Genomic DNA, 27,771 nt, shown 5'->3' on the forward strand with positions numbered 1-27,771 from the left:
GGCAAGATCGACGCTGCCAGAGGGGGAGCCGGCCAGTTGAGAGTCTTCCCAAATACGTCAAGCTCAGGTTTTGCACCATCACGTTTTTAGTCTGAAGCCAGCTCACTCACAAGCAGGCGTGCTCAGTGGGTTCAGGGGGGCGGGGTTGGAGATGGGATTTTGGAGATCTGCCATCCACTTCACAGTGTCGGGGCGGCATTGGGCCTGTTTGTAGATTTAGCTCCTCAGTGTTACTGTTTGTACAATGGGATGATGCTTCCCAGACGCACAGAGGATGAAAGCAGGCATAGGCCCTGTCGAGGGCCTGCAGAGCGTGTCTAGGCCCTGCAGGCTCGCTCTCTGAGCCCTGCAGCCCTCCATCACTTTCCTTTGAACTTCTCAAACTAGACGTTTGGCCAGTAAGAGCAACAGCAGCAGCTTCACCTCTAAATCAGCTAGCGTATCCTCTTGCAGGTTTACCAGCCTTTCTCTGGGGGTGCAAAACCTTTCTCCTCTCGTCCATCCTTCCCTGTTGGGTCCCCTTGCCCCACAGACAGCGTGGGCAGCCGGCAGTGACTTTGAGCTGGCCATCTCTATTCGGTAGGGCCGCCATTCTGCGTCCTTGGTGGGGCCTGGCGAGATAATGTGGCCCTCTTCCTCTGCTGTGGCTCGAGGCCCAGCCCCGACTCTCACACTGTGCTCGCAAAGAACAGAAATTCGAACCGGTCTCCAGGGGGAGAGGAGCCGACAGTCCGAAGACAAGGAGGGAGACTCCTGTCTGCCCCCCCCCCCCCGTCCCCATGCTCCCCACTCATGCCACGGACCCTGGCCGTCATGCCTCGGGCTCCCACCCGCCCTCTGCGCGTTCATTGGACGACGTGGGGGAGATGGCCGGGGTCCCTGCTGCCCTGGCGGTCTCTGTTGTGGGTGTGGACAGAAGCCTGTTAGAGTGCTCTGTGCGGGACCTAGCCTCGGCCCTCCTAACCTCTTTCCTTTCTCTCTCTCTTCCCCCTCTCTCCCTCCTCTCCCCCCCTTGCCTCCGCTCTTCAGGTCCGATCCGTACTGGGTGCAATGAAAGCTCTACGCAGGCCTTACCATGGAAGGCTGTGACTCGCCCGTCGTCTCGGGGAAGGACAATGGGTGCGGTATCCCTCAGCACCAGCAATGGACTGAACTCAACAGCACCCACCTCCCCGACAAACCCAGTAGCATGGAGCAGTCCACAAGCGAGAACCACGGGCCCCTGGACAGCCTGAGGGCCCCCTTCAATGAGCGCCTCGCGGAGAGCTCCGCCTCGGCCGGCCCCACCGCCGAGCCCGCCGGCAAGGAGGTCAGCTGCAACGGGTGCTCGGCCTCCTTCGCCAGCCTGCAGACCTACATGGAGCACCACTGTCCCAGCGCGCGCCCCCCGCTGCCCCTGAGGGAGGAGAGCGGGAGCGACACCAGTGAGGAGGGGGACGAGGAGAGTGATGTGGAGAACCTGGCTGGGGAGATAGTCTACCAGCCCGACGGCTCGGCCTACATTGTCGAGAGCCTGAGCCAGCTGACCCAAAGCGGGGGCGCCTGTGGCAGCGGCAGCGGGCCCCCCCCCTCGCTCTTCCTGAACTCTCTCCCCGGGGCGGGGGGCAAACAAGGGGACCCTTCTTGTGCTGCACCAGTCTACCCACAGATCATCAACACTTTCCACATAGCCTCATCCTTCGGGAAATGGTTTGAGGGCCCAGACCAGGCTTTCCCGAATACCTCAGCCCTGACGGGGCTCAGCCCCGTCCTGCACAGCTTCCGCGTGTTTGACGTGCGACACAAAAGCAACAAGGATTACCTGAACAGCGACGGCTCCGCCAAAAGCTCCTGCGTATCCAAAGATGTTCCCAACAACGTGGACCTGTCCAAATTCGATGGCTTTGTGCTCTACGGCAAGAGGAAGCCCATCCTGATGTGCTTCCTGTGCAAACTCTCCTTCGGGTACGTCCGTTCGTTTGTGACCCACGCGGTGCACGACCATCGAATGACCCTGAGTGAAGACGAGCGGAAAATTCTTAGCAATAAGAACATCTCCGCTATCATCCAAGGGATTGGCAAAGACAAGGAACCCCTTGTGAGTTTTTTGGAACCAAAAAACAAAAACTTTCAACACCCTTTAGTTTCTACGGCTAACCTCATAGGCCCCGGACACAGTTTTTATGGGAAATTTAGTGGCATTCGGATGGAAGGGGAGGAGGCTCTCCCAGCCGGCTCTGCTGCCGGCCCCGAGCAGCCCCAGGCTGGTATCTTGACCCCCAGCACCCTCTTGAACCTTGGCGGGCTCACCAGCTCGGTCCTGAAGACCCCCATTACCTCAGTCCCCCTGGGGCCTCTGGCCTCCAGTCCTACCAAATCCTCAGAGGGCAAGGACTCTGGGGCAGCAGAAGGAGAGAAGCAAGAAGTAGGCGATCCGGATTGTTTCTCCGAGAAAGCAGAGCCAGCCGAGGAGGAGGCAGAGGAGGAAGAGGAGGAAGAAGAGGCAGAGGAGGAGGAGGAAGAAGAAGAGGAGGAAGAAGAGGAGGAGGAAGACGAGGGTTGCAAAGGACTCTTTCCAAGCGAGTTGGACGACGAACTGGAGGACAGGCCCCACGAGGAGGCTGGGCCCGTGGCAGGTAGCAGCAGCAAAAAGGACCTTGCTCTCTCAAACCAAAGCATTTCTAACTCCCCCTTAATGCCTAATGTGCTCCAGACCCTGTCGAGGGGCACAGCTTCTACTAGTTCTAATTCTGCTTCTTCCTTTGTTGTCTTTGATGGTGCGAACAGGAGGAATCGTTTAAGCTTTAACAGTGAGGGCGTCAGGGCCAATGTGGCAGAGGGCGGCAGGAGGCTGGACTTTGCTGACGAAAGTGCCAATAAAGACAATGCCACAGCACCAGAACCAAATGAAAGCACAGAGGGCGACGATGGGGGCTTTGTCCCCCATCACCAGCACGCTGGCTCCCTCTGCGAGCTTGGGGTTGGGGAATGCCCCTCGGGGAGCGGCGTGGAGTGCCCCAAATGCGACACGGTCCTGGGCTCCTCCCGCTCGCTGGGCGGCCACATGACCATGATGCATTCTCGTAACTCATGTAAGACACTTAAGTGCCCCAAGTGCAACTGGCACTACAAGTACCAGCAGACACTGGAGGCTCACATGAAGGAGAAGCACCCGGAGCCGGGGGGCTCCTGTGTCTACTGCAAAAGCGGGCAGCCCCACCCTCGGTTGGCACGAGGTGAGAGCTACACGTGTGGTTACAAGCCTTTCCGCTGTGAGGTGTGTAACTACTCCACAACTACCAAAGGCAACCTCAGTATTCATATGCAGTCCGACAAGCATCTCAACAACATGCAGAACCTGCAGAACGGAGGAGGGGAGCAGGTGTTCAGCCACTCGGCCGGGGCGGCGGCGGCGGCGGCGGCGGCCGCGGCCGCGGCGGCCAACATCGGCAGCTCCTGCGGGGCCCCCTCGCCCACCAAACCAAAAACCAAACCCACCTGGCGGTGCGAGGTGTGCGATTACGAGACCAACGTGGCCAGGAACCTGCGCATCCACATGACCAGCGAGAAGCACATGCATAACATGATGCTGCTGCAGCAGAACATGTCCCAGATTCAACACAACCGCCACCTGGGCCTCGGCAGCCTGCCCTCGCCCGCTGAGGCCGAGCTTTACCAATACTACCTGGCCCAGAACATGAACCTGCCCAACCTGAAAATGGACAACACTGCCTCAGACGCCCAGTTCATGATGAGTGGATTCCAGCTGGATCCCACCGGGCCCATGGCCGCCATGACGCCTGCTCTAGGTGAGGCTGACTCCGTGTTTGTTTGTTCTGGTGACTTGAGTTTAACTGGGGAGAACCGAGAATAGACTGAGGTCCTGTGGATTCGGCTGATGCTGATGTTCTCCAGAGTGGTGTATACCCTCGAGTGTCTGACTTTTTCAAGGTGTTTTTCTCAAGGACCCCTTGTGTGCCTGTGGGGGGTCGTATGTATTCAGCACCCACACGTGGTAATACTCCGGCTGCACAGGCTGGGATTAAAGTTGAAGGGTTTCCTCTAGTTTTTGGCTTCCGGTCAACTTCCCTCTCTCTTCCCATCTTCTCTTTCTTCATCTCTTTCTCAATTTGAAAAATCGCCCCAATTATCTGAAACTTCTGGGTTCCGTTAGATATTTACTGTAATCTACAGGAAACTGCCATTCAAGTTGTAAACAGGGACAGTCCTCTCCATAAGAGCGACTCGAAATCACAGTGTACCTTATTCAGATAACCGAACGCTGGGTTCTGTGCCGAGCAGGGAGCCATCCAGATAAGTGCTCAGAGTTCTCGGGTGTGTTCACGGGGATCTCCATGAAAGAGACGCGTTCTTTTCTTTTTTGTTTTGCGTGAGTTGTCGCTGATAAGTATAGTTGGGAATTAAATTGCCCCGGGGCACCATAAAGAGTGGTGTGCTAGACAAAAAATGAATACATTCTAAAATTGTACATCAAAGAAAGCTGAATTCTAATATCCATTAGATGATGGTTAATGGAGCCTTTGTCGGCCGTGAAAAAACAACCCATGTTGGAGAAGGTGAGTTGGCCGTGTCCGGACAGCAAGTCTTACCAACTGGCTTAATTGACCTAGAATCGGATCAAGAGGATAGGATTTGGATGCCAAAAGTCATCGGTCTTTGCATCAAAAGAATCACAATCATTTTTAGGGTAGAGCCTCTATAGCGAGAGATGTACAAATCACTTTTACAAGGACCAGTATGATGGGGGCTGTTGCTGCTCCCACCACCTGTGCCTCAGACAGGCACTGCCTGGTCTCTGTCCCCTGACCCGGCTAACCAGGGTGGACCAAGGTGGTGGCCTGGATTAAGCAGTATTCCTTTACTGACACAGGAATAAGTTGTTCTCAGCAACAAAGTGTGAGCAGATTACTTTTAATCTGACATGGTTTAAGTTAATGCCAGGGGCCAAGCCTCCCCAGTTGGCACGTCTTTGTATGGTGTTTTAGTGCTAATTGCTGCTGATGAGTTATATTTCATAGCATTTAATTTGTTTTTCCTGCGAATTCTTACTACTTTAATCTTATTTTCTGTTTTGGAATATTGACCTGTGGATCCTTTATTACCAAACGATTTTGAAGACGTTTTACCAACTGGTTAATAATGGATGCACAGAAATCAATTATTTTATTTGTCCCCAGAGTGAACCATAGGGTTTGCACACCAAGGGATGGCATCATACTGTAAGCCTTTTTTTTTTTTTTTAAAGCCTATGGGAATTGAGGTTTTCTCATCTGGAGATTTAAAATCTTGGGGAGGCAGATCTTGGAGTAAATCAAATATAATGTAGGTAGAATGAAGACACAGAAAATGGATAGGTTCATACTGGGTCAAAGTGAGATCTTTTTAATTACCTTGAAAACCAGTAATTCTGACTAAGACTTGAATTAAGTGGTAGAAAAATATTTTGCTTTTACGCAAGTGTCTGTGAGTCTGCGGGGCATCATGCATTATGGGCATATGGCAGATGGAAAAGAAATGGTAGAATAAATCCCTGTGTTCTGGACATGTATAGCAGATCCATACTTTATTTCTTAAAGAGAATAGAGCTTTTCCTTCTAAGGGCTTTTCCCAGGTCAGCCAAGCAAAGGTCCTTGAATTTTCAGGGTTACTGCTTATCAGCCAAGGTAAGTCTCTGGAAACCTTCTGTGCTCTTAGTGCACAAGAACAACTGAGATGGAGCTAGAGTCCCAGATCCTTTATCCTGGAAGCCTGAGTGGGTGTGGGTATGAGAGCATGTGTCCAGAGGTCCTGTAGAGTAAGTCATAGGACCTCGGTAGAAGCGGGTGTATGCAGATGTGAAAGAGCCAAAACATTAAGTCCTATATGCAACTCTGCCGATCTTTCTTGAGGCCATTTGTGAGCAGGCTGTAGGTGTTACTGGGTATTCCTGGGCTCTGCAGGGGGAAAAATGTTTTTGTGAAATACATTTCTGCTTACGAAGTTATTATTCTCATACTTCTTTTGACAGAGCCTTCTTTCTTGTGATACCAAACAGATGCTGCTTCTGGGAAGGCTTTCTTTCTGGAGGGCTTTAAGGAGAGGGCTGGCACCCTTTGGTCTGGTCTGGTTGGATTTTGCTGCCATTTGTAGATAAGATATTAGACTCGAAGCCATCTGAATATCCTTCCAGACATCGCTTTTGATGATCAAGTTTAGCACAGCACTGAGAAACAGCTGGCGGGGTATCTGCTTTTCCAGGTAGCCGCCTAGCTACAGGACATCTGCATGAGGTTTTCGAGGTCCTCTGCTTCTGCTTTTGGGTCTAGAAGGTGTCTTTTAATGCACGTGCCTCTCTGACGATGTGCTCATGGGTGGGCTCTTGTGCCAGGGTGTAAATTCTAAGTATTAGACTTGGGTGCGTGTGGGGAGGTGGGGTCCCCCCCTCACAGAGATGTTACCTCCCGTGTAGCTTCAGGAGTAAACAGCGGCTGAGTTCTCACTCACAGGGGCTCTCTTCCTAACTTCCTGAGAAATGGGTGAGGTTCTGCCACTTTCTGGAGGCTGAATTAGTTCCTTCTAGCTCTACAGATTTGTAGGATTCTGAGCCCTGTGTTCATTCCTCCAAGGTGGAGTTCTCGGAGGGAGTTTTGGCTTTCCTGTCGCCTTCGTTTCACTGCTTCTCTGTGTCTTCGATTTGCATTTCAAGAGCTTGGAATGGGAATAGGGACTTACTTCCTCTGTGTGTGTGAGGATTTCTCATTTTTACTCAGGCATCCAGCAAGTGACAGCTGAATTTCTCTTTAGAGCAATATTGATGTGCTGAGGTTAAATTTAAAAAGTGGAGAAGATTTGATGCTTCAGGTGGTTGGCATCAGAAACAAATATATGTTTGCTCCTTGTCTTACCCTCTGGGCAATTTCTGCTTTTACTGAACACAGCGTATGTTTCATGGATGCTACCTGGCCTTTGTCCCCATTAAGGGATGGAGCTTTTAGGCTTTTTTTCCCCCCCCTCCTCTTTTTCTCTCCCGTCCTAAAAAGAATGTCTTAGTTAAGGCTCCTCTCACCAGGGGAGATGGCAGGGGAGAAGACAAGCAGAAAGCTTCCTGAGCCTTCTGGAATGCACGTGCAAAAGATTTCTGCGGCTTGCTAGATTGTCCACAGGCTTCATATGCAGCCAGTCAGCTCGGTAGAACCTTGTAACTGATCTTCTCACTAGAGGTGCCTCATGTAGCATAAATAAGAAAATCATTAAAAAAAAATCTTTTATTTGATTAGCCGCTAACTTGGATTGTAATCAGTCATTAAAACAAAACAAAATAAAACAAAACCTCAGGCCAACCACATGTAAAAGGTCAAGTCTGAGTATCAGTTGGGGAGGGGCAGGGGCAGACATAATAGCTCAAGTGTGCGTGTGTTTGGGGGGAGAGGCAAAAAATAGAAGCCAGTGCTCAGCGTTCTGCTGGACTTTATGCTGCTAGGTAATGCAGAGAAGGCTGCTGTTTCCAAGCCTATTTTGTGGTATAAGTAAGAGCTTGCAGTATTAATTTGCCACTGGTGAGTGAGAGCCCATCCCCAGTTTGTGCAGGGCACTGTAGAGCTGAAAAACAACCAGGGCGAGAAGGGCAGAGAAGAGCTTTCTCAGACCCTTTTGGGGGGACTCTGAGCTGACCTTTGCGTTTCACTGCCCATCTGGATCCACTTCCTGAACCTGTAACATTCTGGTTCCCCTTTAGCCTTGTCCTGCACAGCATCTGTGTAGGGGGCTGGGCGGTCTCTAGAGGTTCAGCCAGGAGAAGCCTGGACCCCTGCCTTAAAGAGGCTGTACCCTGATGGGGACACCGGGCAGCACGTGGCTCTCCATGTGGTTGATGACAAAGGAGAATGTGACATGGCCCATAGCAGACCTAACATTTCATGCACCGTGGGGGCTCAGAAAAGGGGAGTGATTATATTCTTGGGGACATGTTGGAGGAGCTGGCACCGTTGACAGGCAGGTAGACTATTGACCCGCGGGGCGTGATGAGGAATAGGGAGACCGTCCCCTAAATCTCAGATTTAGAGCTGCGCTCTCCACTGCGGGAGCCACTAGCCACATGTGGCTATCTAAATTAAATGAATTAAAAAGAAATACAATAAAAAATTCAGTCGCTTGGCTGCAACTTTGCCGTATTTCAAGTGTTCACCAGCCACACGTGGTTAGTGACTAGCACACCAGACCGTGCAGGTACGACATGTTTCCATCATTGTAGAAAGTCCTGCTGGGCAGTGCTGCTTTAGATAAATTCTGGGCCCGATTCTCATTTACCTTGAAGGCTTCATATCTTAGATTACAGCTGTAACTCATTTCCAACTTTGAGGGGTCTGGAGTTTCAGATTCTGTTATGTCTAGTGAATGATGCTTATTCCCATCTTTTCTTGGATTAGAGTGAGGGGCCGAACTGAAATATTCAAGAGACTGTGCTTCTAGGTATTCTTTTCCAAAGTGGGGCAAAAAACATGAAACCGTTTACAAATTTCAGAAAGTCCACAGGAAAAGATCTGAACACATAAAGACGCATAAAGTTGATTTTTTGGGGAGGAGGGTGGTGTTTCCAGGTCGTAGCACCTTGCAACACTTGAAATGGGATCTTTTTTCTCCTGGAACCTAGGCTGAGGGTCAGGGAGGCTGGGGGGTGCCTCAGCTGCATCTGTGAGCCCGGCCGCTGATTCTCTTCCCCTCTCCTTCCCCACAGTGGGCGGTGAGATCCCCCTAGACATGCGCCTCGGGGGCGGGCAACTGGTGTCGGAGGAGCTGATGAACCTGGGCGAGAGCTTCATCCAGACCAACGACCCATCTCTGAAGCTCTTCCAGTGTGCCGTGTGCAACAAGTTCACCACGGACAACCTGGACATGCTGGGGCTGCACATGAACGTGGAGCGCAGCCTCCCAGAGGACGAGTGGAAGGCCGTGATGGGGGACTCGTACCAGTGCAAACTGTGCCGCTACAACACCCAGCTCAAGGCCAACTTCCAGCTGCACTGTAAGACCGACAAGCATGTGCAGAAGTACCAGCTGGTGGCCCACATCAAGGAGGGTGGCAAAGCCAATGAGTGGCGGCTCAAGTGTGTGGCCATCGGCAACCCTGTCCACCTCAAGTGCAACGCGTGTGACTACTACACCAACAGCCTGGAGAAGCTGCGGCTGCACACGGTCAACTCCAGACACGAGGCCAGCCTGAAGCTGTACAAGGTGAGCCCCGGGCTGCTTCTGGAAGGCATGCCTCGGATCCCTGGGTGCTGGGTGCTGGGGACAGGGGACGGGCTGTGTCGCGGCGGGGCTGGTGGCTGGATGGTAACCTGGTGTTGGAAGGGGTGTTGGCATCCGCTTCCTGGTGAAGCTGCAGTGCGGTGGCAGCTTCTGCCACCTGAAGGTTGTTTTTGAGAGGCGCCCGTTTCGGAGGGCGGGTTCCGTTGACAGCAGCCCGATACTTCCCCATCGACAGTGTCTTTACAGTTGGCTTTTTCCCCCTTGAGTTGTTAGTTGTGGCTTTTGTGTACCCTTGTGCTCCTGTATTGTCCCTTTCTCATACATGCTTCATGTTCTCCCTTTCCATCTCTTCCCCACCCCGCGCCCCTTAATCTCTTCTCTCCTAAATGCCTCTGGAGGACTTAGTTCGTTTGTGCCTTGGTTCATTCCTTCATCCATTCGTTCATTCATCCATTCATTAGGTACGTATTGAGCACCTACTGTATAGCAGGTGCTGTTCTGGACACATGCCCACCTCCATGCACAAAACAGACAAAAAAAATTCCTGCCCTCATGGCGCTTCCATTCTTTTGCAGGGAGGTGGGTGATAAATACAGTGCATAGTTGACTAGAAGGTGGCACGTACTATTGGGAAAATTGGGATCAGTTAAGGGGGCTCCTCTGTTCTTTGTTCTGTGCTCCTTTCTCTATCTCATGTTTGCATTTCCCCTTTTCCCCCCTGGGCTTCTTCCATCCTCTTCCTCTCCCTCTGTCTCCCCTCCCCTCCCTTCCCCTCCTCTCCCCTCCTGGCCCCTCCTCTCCTTCACTCCCTCCTTTCTTTCCTTCCTCCCTCCCTCCCTCCCTTCTTCCCTTCCTTCCTTCCTTTCTCCCTCCCTCCCTCCCCTTCCTTCCTCCCACCCCCTCCAGTCTTTCTCTCAATCCATAGACTGTAACGGTAACGGTGAGGAGGAGGTGCTCAGATACTGTAAATAGTCCTTTCACTTGCGAGGCAGAATTGCTCCAGACGTTTCTATTGATTTTCACTGGACTTAAAGCCTCACCTTTTTCTCTAATCATCCCATAATGGCTTTAGTATGAACAATCAGGTACAAATCGCCATAAATCTGCCCAGCCTCCTCCCACATACCTTCCACACCCTCACTCTCTCTTTGCATTTTCCTCCCTTTTATTATCAGCCTCCCCTCTTTCCTTTCATGCCATTTCCCACATCTTCTTCGGGGCCAGGGAGCACTTCTTTTGACCCTGAGCTAGTTTTAATCCCCTTTCTACTCCTGGCGATTTTAAAGGGAGACTTTAAATAAGGAAGACCTCAGGTCCTTTCCCCATGTCCGTCTCTGTCGAGATTGATAACTGTAATTCATTTTACAATTGCTTGTTTTCAGCTTGGCAAGAGTCCTGGGTAGAGTGGGTGAGAAACCATTTTAGGGAAAGGAAGAGAAAGCAGAAGTGAGGCAGTAGAAATAGAGGGTTCTAGAATCGCCTGCCGACTCCGGCACAGACGGGCTGGTGTGGTGCAGTGGGGAAGGTCTGGACGCCAAGCAGCTGACCCCCTTGTGTTATAAGTCAGCAAGAACCTCACTGGATGGCTTAGTTTTGTGTCACCATTAACAGAAGAGGCTCCTGGCAGTCACTTTAAGTTAGAGGTCTCGCGTGGCCGTAGCGCGGTACTGATTGTGGTCAAGAAAACCTGATGGGAAACCCATAGGAAAACTATTTCCAAAGGACCCGACTGAGAAAAATGAGTTTGGAGCACTCCCCATGGTCATGGAAGACTGTCTACCACTTTGACAAAGGCTGTTTAGAGTTGGCAAGCAACTGTCCTCTTCCATCTGAGGGGGGAAAGGCCCTTTAGATTCATTATAAAACCTACATGGTGGTGATGAACTTTCCACACTACATTCTCCAGTAAGAGTATATCACGCCCTTGACTTTGCTTCTGAGGGGCCTGGAGCCCGGAGGATTCTCTGAGATTATACCTTTTTTTGGTCCCCAGGACACCTTCACGCATCACACTTAGCAAGTCAGGTTGAGGTAGTTTCCTGGATGGATGTAAGGGAGCCATTTGTGTGTTTCCGTTTGTGTTTTGCTGAACTGTGGACACTCATCCTCCTTGGCCTTATCTTCTCTCTCTCTGTCTCTCTTTTGAATTTAAAAGATGGAGAAGACTCCTCGTCAAAAAAGGCAGTGCAGGTGGGCCACAGATGTTGGGGTGTGGGATAGAACTGGGGAACCAGTGTCTAAAGAAGTCTCCAAACAGTGCACTTGGCTGACACAACCCCGGGGGTGAACGTTCCCCACATTCAGAGCAGAATTCTGTGTGTCAGGAGCCGTAGGTCATGAGTCTGGTCTCATTAGTCCTTGGGTAATGAATGTCCCTCTGCTTGCTGTGGCTCTGCTGTGGGGGCGGGGAGCTCTCTCACCCACCCCTGAGTGACACGGAGATGGGCTTCTTCCAACGCGTGCGCCAAGCCTTTCTGTCCTGCGGTGTGATTAAGACAGACTTGCTTTGCCGCTGAGGGGGCTCACTGTCGTAGGGTGTCACGAGTCCATAGATTTGGGGTGGGGCCTGGAGGTGGTTGAGAGTCAGTTTTTCTCTAGGCCCTGGTGTGGCCTGTAGTAAATGGAGATTGATTGCATGTGATTTTTCCTCTTGCTAATGTAATCCATTAGCCCAGCACATGCATAATCAGTTTAGAGCACAGTTAACTGGATGTAATCGAGTTCTTTACTGTCCGCTAGAGAAACAGCTCCAGATGCTGCTGACCTGGGGAGGGCACCAGGCTTCTCACACACAGCCCTCTTTACTCACCCCATCCTCACTTCCCACCCTGCCCCCCAACCTGTCCTGGCCCCCACCCTGCCCCATCCCCGTGCCTTGGCAAATTAGACATCATTTGGTCAGGAAAAGTCCCAACTTGCTTTGTGCTGCACCTGCTCGAGCAGCCATGGTGTACTGGACTTCCTAATGGGTCTCTCAACCCTCTCTTTCAACTGAGGTCTTTATTCCCTCCTCTTCCTTTTTCATGTTGGAGGAGCTAGAACAGCCATCTCAGGAGATGCAAGCAGAGGCGTAGCTTTCTGGTTTGTCGTTTGACCTCACACCGGTCCAGGGTCCCTTCTCTTGGTGTCATAAGTGCTGGGACATACGTTGCTGTATTAACACTGAGCTGTCTGAAAGCGTGAGAGGGTTTCCAATCTGGACTGAGAGAGGGTTTCTTAATCCACTACCCCAACCCCACCTACCTAGAGAAGGGCAGAAACAAACAAAAAACCCTGCTGATATTATCACCCTTGCTTGCATGGGATTGTCCAGTTGTGATTGTGTGAGAGCAGTTTTTCAATGGAGATTAACGTTAGGTGAATTCTTCCTCCCTACCTCCTAGGAGTGGAGGGGAGTTTTGGGTGGGGGGTGAGCTAGAGAGCCCTGGGCATCAGATAAGGCTCTTCCCTTTCTCTGGGCCTCCAGGTCACTTAGTGAAACACTTAGGACTGAATTCCTTCAGTGGTTTTTTGTGTGTGTCTTAAAGAGTTGTGGGCTCTGGTCTAGCCCCTAGAGGTCCTCCGCCCATATGCTCACACCTGCCGTGATGGGGCACTGTGGTTGATCCACCCGGTGGGAAGGGCCAGCAGCCCCAGTCCAGCTTAGAGGCTGGGTCCTTGGTTTCTGTCTGTAGCGATTCATCTGAGCCAGAATAGAAGCGTGTTGTGGGTGGGAAAGGTACTTGTCTCTCATCGGGGCTTGAGCTCCAGAACTTGAATTCCACCCCTTTCTGCTTTCCCTCATAAATGGATCACTCTTGTCTTTGGGGACCTGGCCACTCCCCCACTCCTTCCACCTGTAGAGCTGTAGAGATGCGGGGTGCCTTTGCTTACCTTAAACAGGGAGTGGCAGGTACTGACAGATGCCTGCCCTCTGCTCCTCCCCAAGCTAGCATAGGTCCTGAGTCCACCGTGTGTGCGTTCACAGCTAGTGTGGGCCCTTACGTGTTTACCTGGACTTCCCTGCTATGTGGCATCCACAGTGAGCTCCCTAAAATTTGTGGCATCTTCTGCTTGAGGGAGGAGAGTGCAGAGAGGACAGATAGAGATCAGTGTACACTCGTCAGCTGTTAGGATCTGCTTTTTCTTTTGATATTTTTCTTCACCTGAGAGTCATTGGACTGGAAATCCATCAACTTTAGCAGATGGATTAAGAACCGCCCCCTCCTGCCACCTCCCCCCCCCCCAAATAGTAACTCTATTACTCAGAGTTCCCAGCTGAGGTGCCTTTGATTAGACCAAGCCTGATGGTTTCATATTAACCTTAAATTATACACAGAGGAGGAGGTCATCTCCCATGGAGTTGGGTCTGGGCCCCATGTGAGCTACCTTGGGCCAACGGGGCAGACGGTGAAACACCAGCTCTACTTGGCTTAAAGTAGAGGTAAAGGATGGCACCAGTTGACTGAAAACACACACCCACATTCTCCACATAGTGGACTTTAACACTTGCCACCCTATTGGGATTCTTTGTGGTGGGAGGAAGTAGGAAACCCTCTGTCAGACTCTGAGAATCCACCTTCTCAGTTCTTCCCCAGACTCATAAACTCACTGGGGCTGTCTCCCAGCAGGGCCATAAATTCATCACAGGGTGGTCGGACAAATCAGAAGACGTAGAACAAATGTGACAAAGATTTCCTCTTCAGTCTGCATTCTTTGTGCTCCTTTATGGGTACACTTGGGGGACAGACTGTCTTAGGAAGACAGCTGCATGCTGCATGCTTCATGCTTCAAAGACTGGTAGCCTTTGTCTTGCTTGGAAAGCAAATAGCGTGGATCCTCTGGTGAGCCCTGCCTCCCTCCCTGTCCTCTCCTCCCTGGTGCGGCTACCATGTCTGAAGCACTTGGTCTAGTGTCATCTGCTTTACATCGTCACTCTGGAACTAGTGTCCTCAAACTTTGTTTTCTCATTAGGTTGACTTCTTTTTTTTTTTTTTTTTTTTTTTTTTTTTTTTGTTATGGGCATTCTTTTGCCTTCTTCTTTCCATACCTTGGTGCCTTCATGCAAAAATGAAAGGAGGGGAATGTTTTTGTTTCCTGTGGTTGATTCAGAAGGTGTGAAAAGCCAGATGTTAGGGCAAGTTTTAGCCCATTTAGTTCTCCATGCCCTCTGTCTCCTAGAGCAGCAGGGCATTTGAAGTTCATTTCCCTCACTTGACTGTTGGGCTCACAGATGTGGGCCTCCTGGAGCAGGGCTGGGAGACTACATGTGGGCCCCGTGGTCATTCCTGCAGAGCCCGGGTTGGCTCTGGTGAAATTTGTGACCACTAGTAACTTAAAGGAGACTCTAGGAAGATTGAAAGGCCACATCTTTTTAGGAGGGAGTGTTTATGCGATGACATAGTTAATCCTTCACCGCCGTAGTAATTGTGGGCAGTGTATGATGGAGGAACATACATGGCAAGTATATTGCCAGTGTGTGCGTTGTGAACGGTAGACATCTCTCTGCACAGGTTCCTTGCCCTCCCTTCCGGTCAGAACTGTCCCACCCACCTTGATCTGAATCCACCCCCCCACCCCCATGAGTGTTATTTCGTTCAAAACATTCATTCAGCTGATTGGCTGGCTTTATGCACAAACTTTGCCTGGATCCCTGTGGTTATAGTATTATACACACCCTCAGGTCAATAAGGTGAGGTCAGTGTTCTCTTTTGCCTTTTGCCTTAACAAAACTGAGATCTTATTAGATGTGGCTAGTTTTAAAAAGTCCATGCTACCATTGAACAACCATAACACTCACTGTAGCACTTTCTTTTTTTTAAATGATACTAATATTTTTGTTTTGTCTTTATTTTTCCCTTTTTAAATCTTTTTTTGTGCATGGTAAAGAGCTGATAAGACCCTTTTAGAATATTATTCTGAATTATTTCTTACTAGACTAGCATTCCATGTTTGTCTCAGTGTAAGCTACTGATAAAATGTAGATTCCTTATTTTTATGGTAAAATAATTAATATGAGTAATCTATGTTCACTGTGGAAAATTTGAAAAATTCAGGAAAGTACAAGTGAAAATAACTATCAACCTAATCCTCCTGTGCAACAGTGTATTTTTATTTCCTTCCTTTTGTGTATAACAAGCGTTCTACAAAATTGGAATGGGCGTGTGTACAGTATTGTACCTGTATATTATCTTCTAATGTCTTTAAGTGTTTTTTAATAATTAAAAAATTTTTTAATGTTTATTTATTAGAGTCTTACTGATGTACAGACAGGTTGTCTGCCATGGTTCGGTATTAGAGACAGTGAGGTAGGGAACAGGTGTGTGCATCTATGTCTCTATGCTTGTGCTGTCCCAGGAAGTGGGATTGCTGGATTCCAGGATGTGATTAATGCCAACAGATACCTTTTCCTGCCTCTTCGGACAGAAGGTGACAGTTTTAACCCCTCCCTGTTAGGTAATGCTCAGATGCCCCTGCAGTGACCGCCATGATATTCTGTTTTCCTCAGATTGGCAAAGTTGTTGCAGCCTGGGTCTCTCTAATTATTACAGAGGGCGAACATTCTTTCATGTGTTTATTGGCCGTTTGTATTTCTTTGGCAGATTTCCTGTTCACAGCCTTTGCCCTTTGATTGTCTTGGTTCGTTCCTTTTCCTGATTGATCGGCAAGAGCTCCTGGTTTATCAGGACTGACGTCCTGATTGTGCTGTGGATGTTGTAGTAGTTTCTCCTGGTCCTTTGTCCCTCTGTATCTTGGTTTATGGTACAGATGTGGGGTGTCGCCGGTGGCTGTGGAGCTCAAGCCGGCACTCTGTGCTAACAGAAGTGGACTGGTTCCCTGTGGGGGTGGTGGTACCTGCCCAAGGCCATGTTGACTGAGTCTCTTTGCATTTTAACATGTAGGAAATTTTCATTTGCATGCTGTCCAGTCTGTGCATCTTTTTCTTTACGTTTCTAGCTTTTCTCTTTTCCCAGGGAGACTTTCTCTTTCACATATTATGAAAGTATAAAAGTAATAACACCTACACAACGTTTATTACAAGTCGGGTACTGTCATACTAGCTTTCCATACATTAATTGATTTAATCGTCTATGGATTAGCCTGTTTTCAAGCGGGGAAAGCAAGCCAGAGGGAGGTTACAAGGGTCAAAGTTAGTGAGTGTTGCTGGAGTGAGTGTTCAAACCCAAACGGGTTGGCACTACTTAACCAATATTTTCTTCAATACTTTTTCCTTCCATTTAAGTTTTTAATCTGTAAGGAAAGTATTTTGTGTGGGGGGCATTGGGGGACTCTGTTTTTCTGTATTGTGATTTAGGACTGTATTTTCTTTCAAAGTGGACGGTTGATCGTCCAACAGTTTTTTCAATCACCGTCCTGTCCTAGCTGATGTGAAAGGCCATTTTTATCGTCCCTATTTCTCTAAATCTTACAGTCGGAACATATTCACAGAGTAGTGTTTGTCAAAAGCATTGTGGAAGGAGAAGAGGGAACAGAGAGAGACAGTTCTCTTTTCAAGGCATGGAAAGTCCTGTGGATGAAGTTTCTTCCTCAGACCTTTTCCTGTCTCTGTCCCGAATTTTCCCCAGTGTGAAATTTCTTGGTTTAATTACCTTTGTCAAATTCACTAGGTTGAAGGAGCCTCCAGGAGAGACGAGGGTTTGGGAGAGGAGCTGAGTTTCTTTTTGTTCCTTAATGGAGACTGGGTCTCACCAGTTGTCTTTAAAAAAAAAAAAAAAAAAGACAGAGAACAAATACTGAAACTTCTAGAAGTTCCCCTTTCTGAAGTTCTTATTCAGATAACGAGGAGACAGTGTGGCTCTGTCCACATGTTTCTAGTATAAACTGTTCTCTACTGGTGGTGATAAGTCTCCTTTTGGATTCCAAAGGTGTAAGGTGTGCTGGTTTGCTGGCTCAGCCGGAGGGGCAGGGAGGCCTAATTTCAGATAATCTAGTAACTGCCACTTTGTCAAAATATTTGAAAGCCTCCACCCGCCCGCCCTCAGTCCTCAAGACAAAAGCCCTAGATCTTATGAGAGGAAAATCTCAAACCATCAGCCCCCTGCAGCCACTTAGAGGAAGAAGTCACACTTGGGGAATGCTTTCTGCGAATGCCATCTGGTGTCCTAGGGGTGCTCTGTAACCCTGAGGAGGATTTTGCCGCAAAGATTCCATTGCCTCCACATTCCAGCACAATTCCACGCGGTACGATTGTTCTATAGGTAAGCCCAGTCTGGCAGGAACTCAGCGCCATAGAATGGGACAAAGGTGCGAACCCCATTTCTAGTCCCTTCAACTTGCTGCAGACCTGGTCTAAAAGGGCAAATTTGAATACGGTTAGTCCCAACAGGTGTTTCTGGTTTTGTTTTGTTTTGAAAGGGAAATCGTAAAGGAACAATTAAGCATTGTCAGGAACGCTGTCAGGAGCAGGCAAGAGTTTTTAAGTAATTACATAATATGCCTGAACCGTGGTCTTTATTCTGTTCTCTACATAACTTGAAACTACAGATGTCATGTGAGTGTAGGGTGGGAAAGACTGTTAATCTGAAAAACGCTTGAGTCATTTCATACTTTAATATTTAGTTAGGTTTCCAGCTGTTTTTTTTTTAAAAAGTAACCAGTATATAGAGTGAAAGGTAAAAACGTTGGACAGAGAATGTGTTGCTCACAGAAGTGGTGGAGGTTATTGCAACCAGGGGGACATTAGGATGGTGACCCTGGGGAGCATTGAAGCAACCCCAATGGAAGCCTCCACATAAAGTCACCAGATTTAGCAAATAAAAATGTGGAATCGCCAGTTACATGTAAATTTCAAATAGCAAGTAATGTTTTAGCATAAGTATGTCCCATAAAATATAATTGCATGTACTTACTTGAAATTCACATTTTTTATATGTTTATTTTGGGGGGGAGGGAAATGAATGAATGAATGAATGAATGAATATGAATGAATCCCAAGCTGGTCCCACACTGTCAGTGTGGAGCCTGATGTGGGGCTCGAACTCATGAACCAGGAGATCATGACATGAGCTGAAGCTGGATGCTTAACTGACTGAGCCACCCAGGCTCCCCTGGACTTCACATTTAACTGGGCATCCTGTCTTTTATCTGGCAACCCTACCTCTGGATGGAGAAAAAAATTCTCTTAGGGTGTTCTGCCAACAGGCTCAACCAGAGCATAAAGAGAGAGAAGTGGCTTCCTTGTTGGTAAACCTCTTTTTTTTTTTAAGCGATTCCCAACAAAAGAGGAAAATTACAAATGCCTCTAATGATGATTTCCAATTTTTGTTATTTATAGAAAACTGTCATATCAGATTTTCACATTTTCTACATTAAATAAAGTGCTTTTCCTATAATGAAATCTGAAATTTTCTCCAGAGCTGTTTGTTAAAATTTGCTTTTCAACAATTTTTTCATTATTTCCTTTTACTGGAGTGCTTTCATGTCACGTGGCCAGACAGACGTCAGAGTGCCCGGCTAAGCCTCCCACAGCTATGCCAGATGCTTCGAGTGTCATTGCTCATGCTGGTCTGGCCTCCCTCTGCACTTGATCTTTATATGGAGGTGATAGAAAATCACGGCCCTTGAGCGTGGGCTGTTGTACACAGAAGACCCCAAGTGCTTACCTTGGATAGGATGCTAATAGGAATTTTCTCAAGTAGATTTGAACTTGGACTAATCATCAAGAATAATCAGGGAACTTTCTCTAGGGCCCACGTCCTCATCCTATAAAAGGCAAACTAGTTAGAAGGTTAGAAATGTTTATCTACTGATAGTGTTTGGTTTGCCGCCTGTTAATTAGCGGGGCAGGTTCTCAGACCCAGAATGAGGGCCTCCAAAGCATATCTGGTCTCTTAGGTCAATAGTTTTATTCCTCGTCTCGTTTGCCAGGACAGTCTGTGCGTTGAACTTGCGGAAGGACTTTCCCATCCACTCGCTGTGCCTGTTGAGTCTTGCCCTCTCCGGTGACAGGCTCCTCCTTGAGGATTGCTGGGTCTTGTGACCACTCCTGAGCTGACCAGGTAGTCTTTGTTTCCCTGCCCCTCGGAAGGAGGCGGAAGACTGGGCACAGGCACCGGGGCTTCTGGGATGGGAGGCGTCCCTGGACCTGTCATTTTCAGGGGCTTTCCTCTTGCTGGTTCAGATGTCAGCACTTAGGACAGCATTCCCCTGTCCAGAGTGCACAAACAAATGGGAAGAGAATTTCTCCCTCTGTGTCAGCATTTATTGAACGCCAGTTTAGTGCTGAGCTCTGGTAGGATTTTGTGTAGATTCAGGTTAATGAATCTTTAGCATGTTTTGTGAAAACCCATTTTGTGTGGGGCACCCTCTGTGAGCAGCACTGCCTGGAGTGTGGTTCACCCCCGGTGTCTGTGCTCTGGGATGGCTTCTGTTTGTGGTCCATGCTGCCTGCTTCAGAATCTTCACGTGGTCCAGAGAGATGAGCAGATAGCGGGTGTGGTTCTGAATTAGAAGATTATTCTTCCAAAAAGTTGGGGCAGACAAGTTCTATCTTTGTGGGGCTGGAACTTTTTTCCAAGGTATTCTCTTTCCTTTATATCTTCTTCCAGCCCCAAAGCTGGAAAGATGTCATAACCCACCACAGCCTGGTGCTGTCTGTCTTCTTTGACACCTGAGGAGGATGGAGTCTCGAATGACCTCAGGGCTTTTCTAACAGGATTCTGTTGCCCTTCACTGTTGGAGGAGCCCGGGCATCACCAGGCTGGTAGTTGGTGGTGTGGCCGTGATGCACACACGGAGGTTTCCCTTAGTTCGTCTTTGACTTTTATGCACATGCACCACAGGGGTCTTTGGGACAGTGGGAACGATAATGTCGGGGTTTTGTGTTTGTCCCCTGGTTCCCTTCAGCCCTTCTGAAGCCTGTGGAGGGAGCTCATGTCACTACAGAGGTCCTGCAGATGAGTTGTTGGTGCTCCTGAAGATCTAGGAAAGGCTCTGATTTTATTTCCAGCAGAGACTGTCCTACTGGAATGATCCTGTCGAGCTTTAGAACTCCTATTGCTGATTTAAACTAGGGCTCATGTGGGGTGCCTGGGTGGCTCAGTCGGTTAAGCAGCCGATTTTGGCTCAGGTCATGATCTCACAGTCTGTGAGTTCGAGCCCCGTGTCGGGCTCTGTGCTGACACCTCAGAGCCTGGAGCCTGCTTTGGAGTCTGTGTCTCCCTTTCTTTCTGACCCTCCCTGGCTCACTTTGTTTCTGTCTCTCTTTCTCAAAAATAAGTAAACATTAAAAAAAGAATTTTTAAACTAGGGCTCATGTGAGCTGAATGCTTCATGTCTCAGTCTCTTTATGAACCATTGACTCATGGGCCAGGAAGGTTCTCTGAGCATCATCACGTGTTTTTCCTACATTTAGGGCACTATGTGCATATGTGTGGGGGATATAAAGGGCCACCCCAAACGCTCACCCTCGGCTCTGGAGCACCCCCCACCCCAACTCCAAGGTCAGTGTCGTCTTCTCACCTCTGCTGTGCCTTCATGTTTCTGTATTACCTTCTACTACCACATTTCTTGTTTTTGAAAATGATTAAAGATAGAAGGAACTGGGGGAACATTCCTAGGCTCCTCCATTCAGCCAAGTCAGGAGGCTTGGGTCCTGAGGACTGCCATTTCCTCAGTGTCCTAGATTTTAGTCAGTGAGTTTGACTGTAGCCACCTGTGGTTTAGGAAGTGCCGTGAGGGGTGATTAGCTGCAGGCATCTGCTTGTGTGTTTGTTCACTTTCTGATTCTCAGATTAGCATCTGGCCATTGTTGGTGTTGGTGTTGTTATTATTATTTTTGCCCAAACTGGGTTCCCATTAGTAGCGATGGCCACAGCCGCCAGTATAGGAAGACCAAACAGTTTGTCCAGGGATAAGAAGTCTGAACTTTGTCCAGTAATGTGTCCGTGCCCCGCTCTGTGCATCTCCATTATCCTGCCGTGGTAATTTGCACCTCTGGGCCTTTGGTGCTTTGAGTTTATCCAAAATTCAGACTTTTCCACGCTGACGTTCTGGCACCCAAAGGACCCCAAAAGCTCCCCAGATGCTCCTTCTGCCTTCCCACTGCTTCCCACAAACACGTCACATGCTTTTCTTCTTTGCCTGGCCTGTTCTTTATTCCTCTCGAAGTGTGGCATTTGGAATAAAATCTCACCTGGAGAAGTCTCAGCAGTGACAAAGCCCAGCTCCGCTGAGGGGAGACTAATTACACAGCTAATTAAGCCAACAGATGTCATTGCAAGTGCTCATTTCTTTGTAACGTGGATGTACACGCCCCGCATTGCCGAGATGGGCTCCTGGCCTATTGCAAGATGTCTTGTCATTTGTTGGACTTTAAGGACTGGTATCTTTCCTGCCCCGCCTTTACGCGTTAGTGACACGGCCCTGCTTTTCCAGAAAGCTCTCTCCTGCTACTGCAGCCACAGGTGGTATCTCTGCCCTGAGAGCATGTCACACCATTTGGTACCAGGCTGGTCTCTGTGTCATGTGGTAGGTAGTCCGTTTCCCCAACAGATTTTGAAGGCTCTTCTGCACATGAGCTGCCTCTACCATCATGGGGATCTCGACAGGTAGACCCCAGGAAAGGGTGCAGATTTCCTTCACTGCCTTGCCTGCCGGAAATCGAGTTCTTTGGCAATAAAAGTAGCAAAGGAGTGTTTGAAAGGTGCAGTTTTGATAAGAGTGTAGAGCAACCATGATTTTGTCAGCAAAATTGAACAACTCCTGTGTTGTGGGACACATCAAGCGTTCTCGGGAGTGGAGGGAGGGGTGTCAGGAAGCAGGAGGGAGATGGTGTTTTCATACCCACTCCCTACAGCATTAGGAAAGGGACAGACAGGTTGGAAGGACGCAGGGGGCCTGGGGGAGGCTGTGGGGTGTCGCCGGTGGCCGTGGAGCTCAAGCCGGCACTCTGTGCTAACAGAAGTGGACTGGTTCCCTGTGGGGGTGGTGGTACCTGCCCAAGGCCATGTTGACTGAGTCTCTTTGCTAACAACCGCTTGCCCTCAATCATGCCTGCTCCATGAGTGGATTCAGTGTCCCTTCCTAGTTGCTGGATCTGGAAGTGACATATTTCACCACTGCTGTGACACATCACCAGTGGCTCCCATGTTGCCACATCCGTTGGCCCTGTTTGAACCCCATGTGACAGTTCAGCAGCCTCTGCCACGCTTTCTCTTCCTCCTCCTCCCCCTTGCTTGTGTGACACCAGGCTCATGGTTCGTCTAGGCCCTTCTCTGGCCCTTCTTGGCCTCCTTGCTGGTTTCTTTTCTCTTAGTGAATGTAAATACTGGTTTCCAGGGCTTGGCCCAGGTGCCCTCCTTTTTCCTACATGTGACTCCTCCTGAGTGCCTTGTTTAATCCATTGCTTTTAAACTGTCACCTTCTGGTGACACTTGAATTTAGATCTCGAGCCCTGAGCTCTCCCTTTATCTACCTCCCTACAAGATATTTCCATTCGAATGTCTGATAATCGACTCCTCAGACTAAGCATGGTCTAGAGAGAAGTCTTGATGACTGTGACCCCCAACACCTTTCTCCTCTAGGCTCCCCCATTTTGGCAAGGGCCCCTGCCAGTCTACCATTAACTCAGGCCAATAAGCCAGAAATTGTTTGTGGACCACTCTTTCTTTCACTCCCCAGTAGCCAGACCATCAGTAAGTCCTACTGACTCTGCCTTCAGACACCGCCCACCCCATTGCTTCTCACTGTGTCAGTTCCCTCGCTGCTTCTACTTTTGCCCCTTGTAACTCACTGTACACATAGTGATTTTATGAAGAGGAAAACCAGATCATAGCACTCCTCTGCTCTGACCCGACAGCGGCCCTCCATCCCGCATAAAATAAAAGCCAAACTCATTGCTCTGGCTTACAAACTCCTTTGCGATGTGCACTCCATGCACCGTGCCAGCTTCGTCTTGTACCACCCTTCCCTCTGCCCACCACACTTGAGCCACACTGGCCTCCTTTCTCTACATGCAGTATGCCATGCTTGTGCCTGCCACCGGGCCTTTGCACCTGCTGTTGCACTGCCCAGAATGTGCTTTCCTGACCAGCTCTCTTTAAATGTCTGGTTCTCTGAGAGGCTTTCCCTGCCCACCTACTCTCAAGTCACCATGTGTTCACTTTATCCGAGTTTACTTGTCTGCATTGACAGTTACTACCTACTTTTCTTGCTTGTTGATATATTTGTCTCCCAGAAGATCAAGGACCTTGGTTGTCTTCTTAATGGCTGTATCCTTAGTGTTTAGAACAGTGTCTGACACCAGCCCAATAAACGTTCACTGGAGTGACAGAAGTACTAACAGAATGTGCCCGTGGTTTCTCCCTGACTCCAGGATGCGGTAAAACAGCCCTGTCTGAACACTTGGCTATTACAGTTGAGAGTCCAAAAGCGTATGTTGGAGTGAACTGAGGGTGTTTCAAAGCTGTCCATAGCCGTGTCATGTAGCTCTGTGCAGTTACACTCCTGTATTGACCCACTGAGAAACAGTTCTGGTGCGGCTCACGTCCAGGTATTTTGAAAATTCCCACGTGCAGCTGGCTCTGGCCCAGGATCCCAGAATTCTGCCAGTCCGAAATCACAGCTCTTTCTACTCAACAGTCCTAGAGATTCATGTCCTGGTAGAAAAATTAATGGTGCTTTGCCCCTTCTACTTCATATTATGGTCCATTTTTGTAGTAGTCTTTCTCCTCGAATCAGTTATAAGACTCTCAGCATCAGGATCCATTTATTCCCATCCAACTTTGTGTGTTTCCCAGTGTCTTGAAGATGTTGGATAGAATGTAAGTGTCAGTGGAAGAGTTAATACCCAAAGATGGCATCTTGAACATAGAAATGTAAAGACTAGGTTCAGCCCTGAAAAGCCTACTCTGGTTTCTTTAGAATCTCCTCTGCTCTGTTTACTCCCCCTCTCCCTGGGCAAATGTCCGTGTCTAAATGATGCTAATTAGTCCCAGATCTGGTTGTCCCCAAGAGAACCACGAGCCTGGTGGCAGAATATATTCCCAGTAAGAGAGGAACTCCAGTCCCCTTCTCGCTTCTCTCCTCCCACCCACTCCGTGTTGAAGCCACACACTTTTGACCACCTTCTGTGAGCAGGACTGTGTATCACCTTCTTCGGGGCTGTGGTCCTAAGCTTTGTAAACTTGGCTGACTGTGATTCCAAAAGAGAGACATTTTACATTGATGACTCAGCTCACTATACACAGAGAGAGATTTTGTCTATATTATTGAAACAAATTTTTAGAGTTCAATTTTATCCTTCTTACATGTGCCGCATATGGATACTTCCTATTTTGTTCTGTTGTTTCATTTACATAAAGGTTCTACTCACTGCATTGATTTCGAGATCCACTGAGGCAGTGACTCTCAACCCAGGGAGCTTTAAAAACACACGTGCAGGCCTGGCCCATCCCAGCCCATGGAGGTTCTGATGTCATTCACTGTGGGCTTCTAGTGTGCAGCCCTAGGCTTAACACCATTGCACCCATGGATCACCACCCGCAATTTAGAAAACATTGCTGGGTAAGATACAAACAGGAGTTGATCATTCAGCAGGAGCAGTGAAATGTACACACGAGAGTTATCCAAGTGTGGAGGGAGGTAGGGGGAGGGAGAAATCCCATCCACTTGGTTCGCTCAGAAATGACCTCCTGAAAGAGAGGGACGCTGGACTTGGGTAAGATTTGAAGAGGGAGAGCTTTCATAGATGGACAGAGGATAAAGGTAGATTCTTTTCTCCGTATCAAGCCTGAGACCATGTTACTAAACTGATTGGAGTAACCAGAGTTTCCTTTCTTGCACTTCTGGTTACGGTACCTTCTCAAAGAAAGTCAGCTATGGGCTAAACATTTCAGACTAATAACTCACAGGAATTGGGACCTTTTCTCATGCTGCTAGGAAGGCGTTCTGCTCAAATGATCTGTTGAAATAGTAGAAATACTAAAAAAAATACCCCATAAACAAATACTGAACTATAGTTAATGCTAAATATGTTGAAGTATTTAGGGCTGTGATATGTACTGATGTCTGTAGTTTACTTTGAAATACCATAAAAAGGTAAGCTGCATTGATAGATGGATAAAAGAATGGATAGATATACAGCAGAATATTAGTTTTAGCATCTGGGTGGTGGATATATAGAGGTCTACTAAATGATTTTTTCCAACTCTTCTCTGTAACTGAAAGTCTTCCTAATACAGTATGGGGGTAACATACTAAAATGGTTAGGTCTTCTTTTGCTGTGAACTTGACCATGTAGAAGCTTTGTGTTCATCAGGAGTTCTCTTCTCCACCCCACCCTCTTCCTCTTTGCCTTCCCATGCTCTGGAAAGAATAACATTGATGTTTTGTCGTGTCTCTGAAGACCAGGCTCAGGTGAGTTATTTCCATTTTTTTTTTTTTTTCCAGACAAGGGCATGCATTTCATTGGAGGCAGGAGCATGCCCAATTGAGAGCCCTCAGACCAGGGCAAGAAGAGCAGGGGTGGTAGGGTGGGGTGGGGCGGGGGGAGTCCAGGAGGCTCTTGGTCATTCCAGAAATTTGAGATGCCCACCAGATGACAAGCATTAGAAAGCTTCAAGATAAGATGCCCGAATGTGTGAAGGAAAACCCAGGCAATTTTTTGAGTTTATTTTAGAGACCGCTCACGAGCTGGGAAGGGGGGCAGAAAGAGAGAGAGAGAAAATGAGAGAGAGAGAGAGAGAGAGAGAATGAAAGAATGAAAGAAAAGAAAAGAAAAGCAGAAAGAGAGAAAGAAAGAAAAAAAGAAAGAATATTTTAAGCCCCAGTGCGGGGCTTGATCTCATGACCTGAGCCAAAATCAAGAGTCAGATGCTTCACCAACTGAGCCACCCAGGTATCCCCAGTGCTTGGGAGTTTTAAAGAGAGAAAGTCACTCTGGTGTCAGGCTGCCTGGGTGTGCATTCCAGCCTATCTTTCACAGCTGTGTGCCTTTGGACACAAAGCTTATTCCCTGTGCGCCCTTCACTGTAAAATGAGCTAGTAAAACAACATGCCTGATAGGACTGTTGAGTGAGTTAAATGAGATAATACATGCGATGTGTGTCTACAGTGTAGTCAGTGTATGGTGCAAAACAATGTGTTAGTCTTTATGAATACTATTTTTCGGCATCAGGTTTTCCACTCTTATGCAGACCACATAATTGAAGTTACTTTATTATTTGTCTTTCATTAACTTTGAACTTGACACACTTTGGATTTAGAGGACAGCAAGGCTAGTGTGTGTCTTTTTTTTTTTTTTGTTTTTTGGTTTGGAGGAGGAAGAAAGAATTACCTTTGAGAGAAGAGTGACCAGTGTGTAGGGAAATGATTTGGGCCAGTAATTAATCTTGGCCAGTCATTCATGGTCTGATCTCAAGAATGGGGGGCTTAGAGAGATCACGGAGTTGTCTTCAAGCCCCAAGTATGTTCACAGGCCTTTGTGGTCCTTGTCCTTGTTTTTAGGGAATATTTCTGTCTCTTCTCCTAAGTAGTGGAGCCAGAAGTAGTCTAGTGAGGTACTTGGGAAAACTAGAAAGTAACCCCTGTCCAGCTTTATTTCTGCTACAGTTCTCTGATCCCTTCTCTGAGAAGTACTTACAAGATCTTCAGTTGTGAGAAGACTGAGCAGTGAAGTTACTTTTACTGACATAATTTTATAATAATTGCCCTGCCTAATCTGGGGGACTTTACTGTTTGATTTAAAATTTTTTTTATTTTATCTGATCTTATTTTATCTTATTTTTTATTTTAGAGAGAGAGAATGTGCAAGTGGGGGAAGGGGCAGAGAAAGAGAGAGAGAGAGAGAGAGAGAGAGAGAATGAATATCTTAACCAGGCTCCACACTCAGTGTGGAGCCTGATGTGGGGCTCAATCTCATGACCCTGGGATCATGACCTGAGCCAAAATCAAGAGTCAGATGCTCAACCAACTGAGCCAGCCAAGGGCCCCAATTTTTTTTAATAGGACTTCCCTGCAAGCCAGCAGCACACCCATATTCCCCTTGTGTGACCAAAATTAGATGCAAGTAAGAATTTAAGCTTGGAAATTGGTTCAGAGTACACAGCACACTCAGAGAACTTTCTTTTTTTTTCTCTTATATTTCAGAAATAAGTATATATTTCTGATAAAAGCTAATGTATATTCACTGCCCCCCCCAAAAGAAATTATAATCCAAATGCACAACATGGAGGGCAAAGGTGGAAAAGTGAAGGCTATGTTCAAGTTAGCCTAGAGTACATTTGGCTTCGGTGTCTCTTGGTGTTCTGTTTTTGTGTCTGTTTATGTTTGGTCACCTTGGCAATACCACAGAATATCGTAAAGGGGGAGCAGCCTCTGAACCCGAGTGAAGCTTTAACTAGCGCTGCAAAACTAGCCATACCCACCTGGCCTAAGTGAGTTCATTTATGCTGAAAACCACAGTGTTGGAGACTCGGATGACTTAACATTGCCTTAGGAGTCTTCCTTCAGTGTTTACGTCTGTGTCCCTGCTTGTGGCGGGTACCATCCCAGCCTCCATTCACAGTAGCAAACACCTTCAGTCAAGTACACAAAACTGTTTCC

The 27,771-nt window shown here is 48.2% G+C and overlaps 1 protein-coding gene and 1 long non-coding RNA gene across 4 annotated transcripts in view; one reads left to right on the top strand and one right to left on the bottom strand.

Moving 5' to 3' along the window:
• Window positions 1-27,771, top strand: part of ZFHX3 (zinc finger homeobox 3) — a 235,069-nt gene that overhangs the window by 76,951 nt on the left and 130,347 nt on the right. For all 3 annotated transcript variants that reach the window (XR_006211964.1, XR_006211965.1, XM_007090363.3), the window contains exons 2-3: window positions 1,030-3,788; window positions 8,714-9,210. Coding sequence is in view for 1 of the 3 variants with exons in the window: in XM_007090363.3 (XP_007090425.2) it covers window positions 1,076-3,788; window positions 8,714-9,210 (3,210 nt within the window). In the remaining 2 variants the exon portion in view is untranslated. The remainder of the gene's footprint in view (window positions 1-1,029; window positions 3,789-8,713; window positions 9,211-27,771) is intronic.
• LOC122234191 lies at window positions 1,853-27,748 on the bottom strand. The gene is made up of 3 exons (XR_006211967.1): window positions 27,594-27,748; window positions 16,818-16,924; window positions 1,853-1,993 (listed from the first exon to the last, which is right to left on the bottom strand). It is a non-coding gene; the product is annotated as an uncharacterized LOC122234191 (long non-coding RNA).

Source organism: Panthera tigris, chromosome E2 (genome assembly GCF_018350195.1).
Source record: "Panthera tigris isolate Pti1 chromosome E2, P.tigris_Pti1_mat1.1, whole genome shotgun sequence".
NCBI lineage: Eukaryota > Metazoa > Chordata > Mammalia > Carnivora > Felidae > Panthera > Panthera tigris.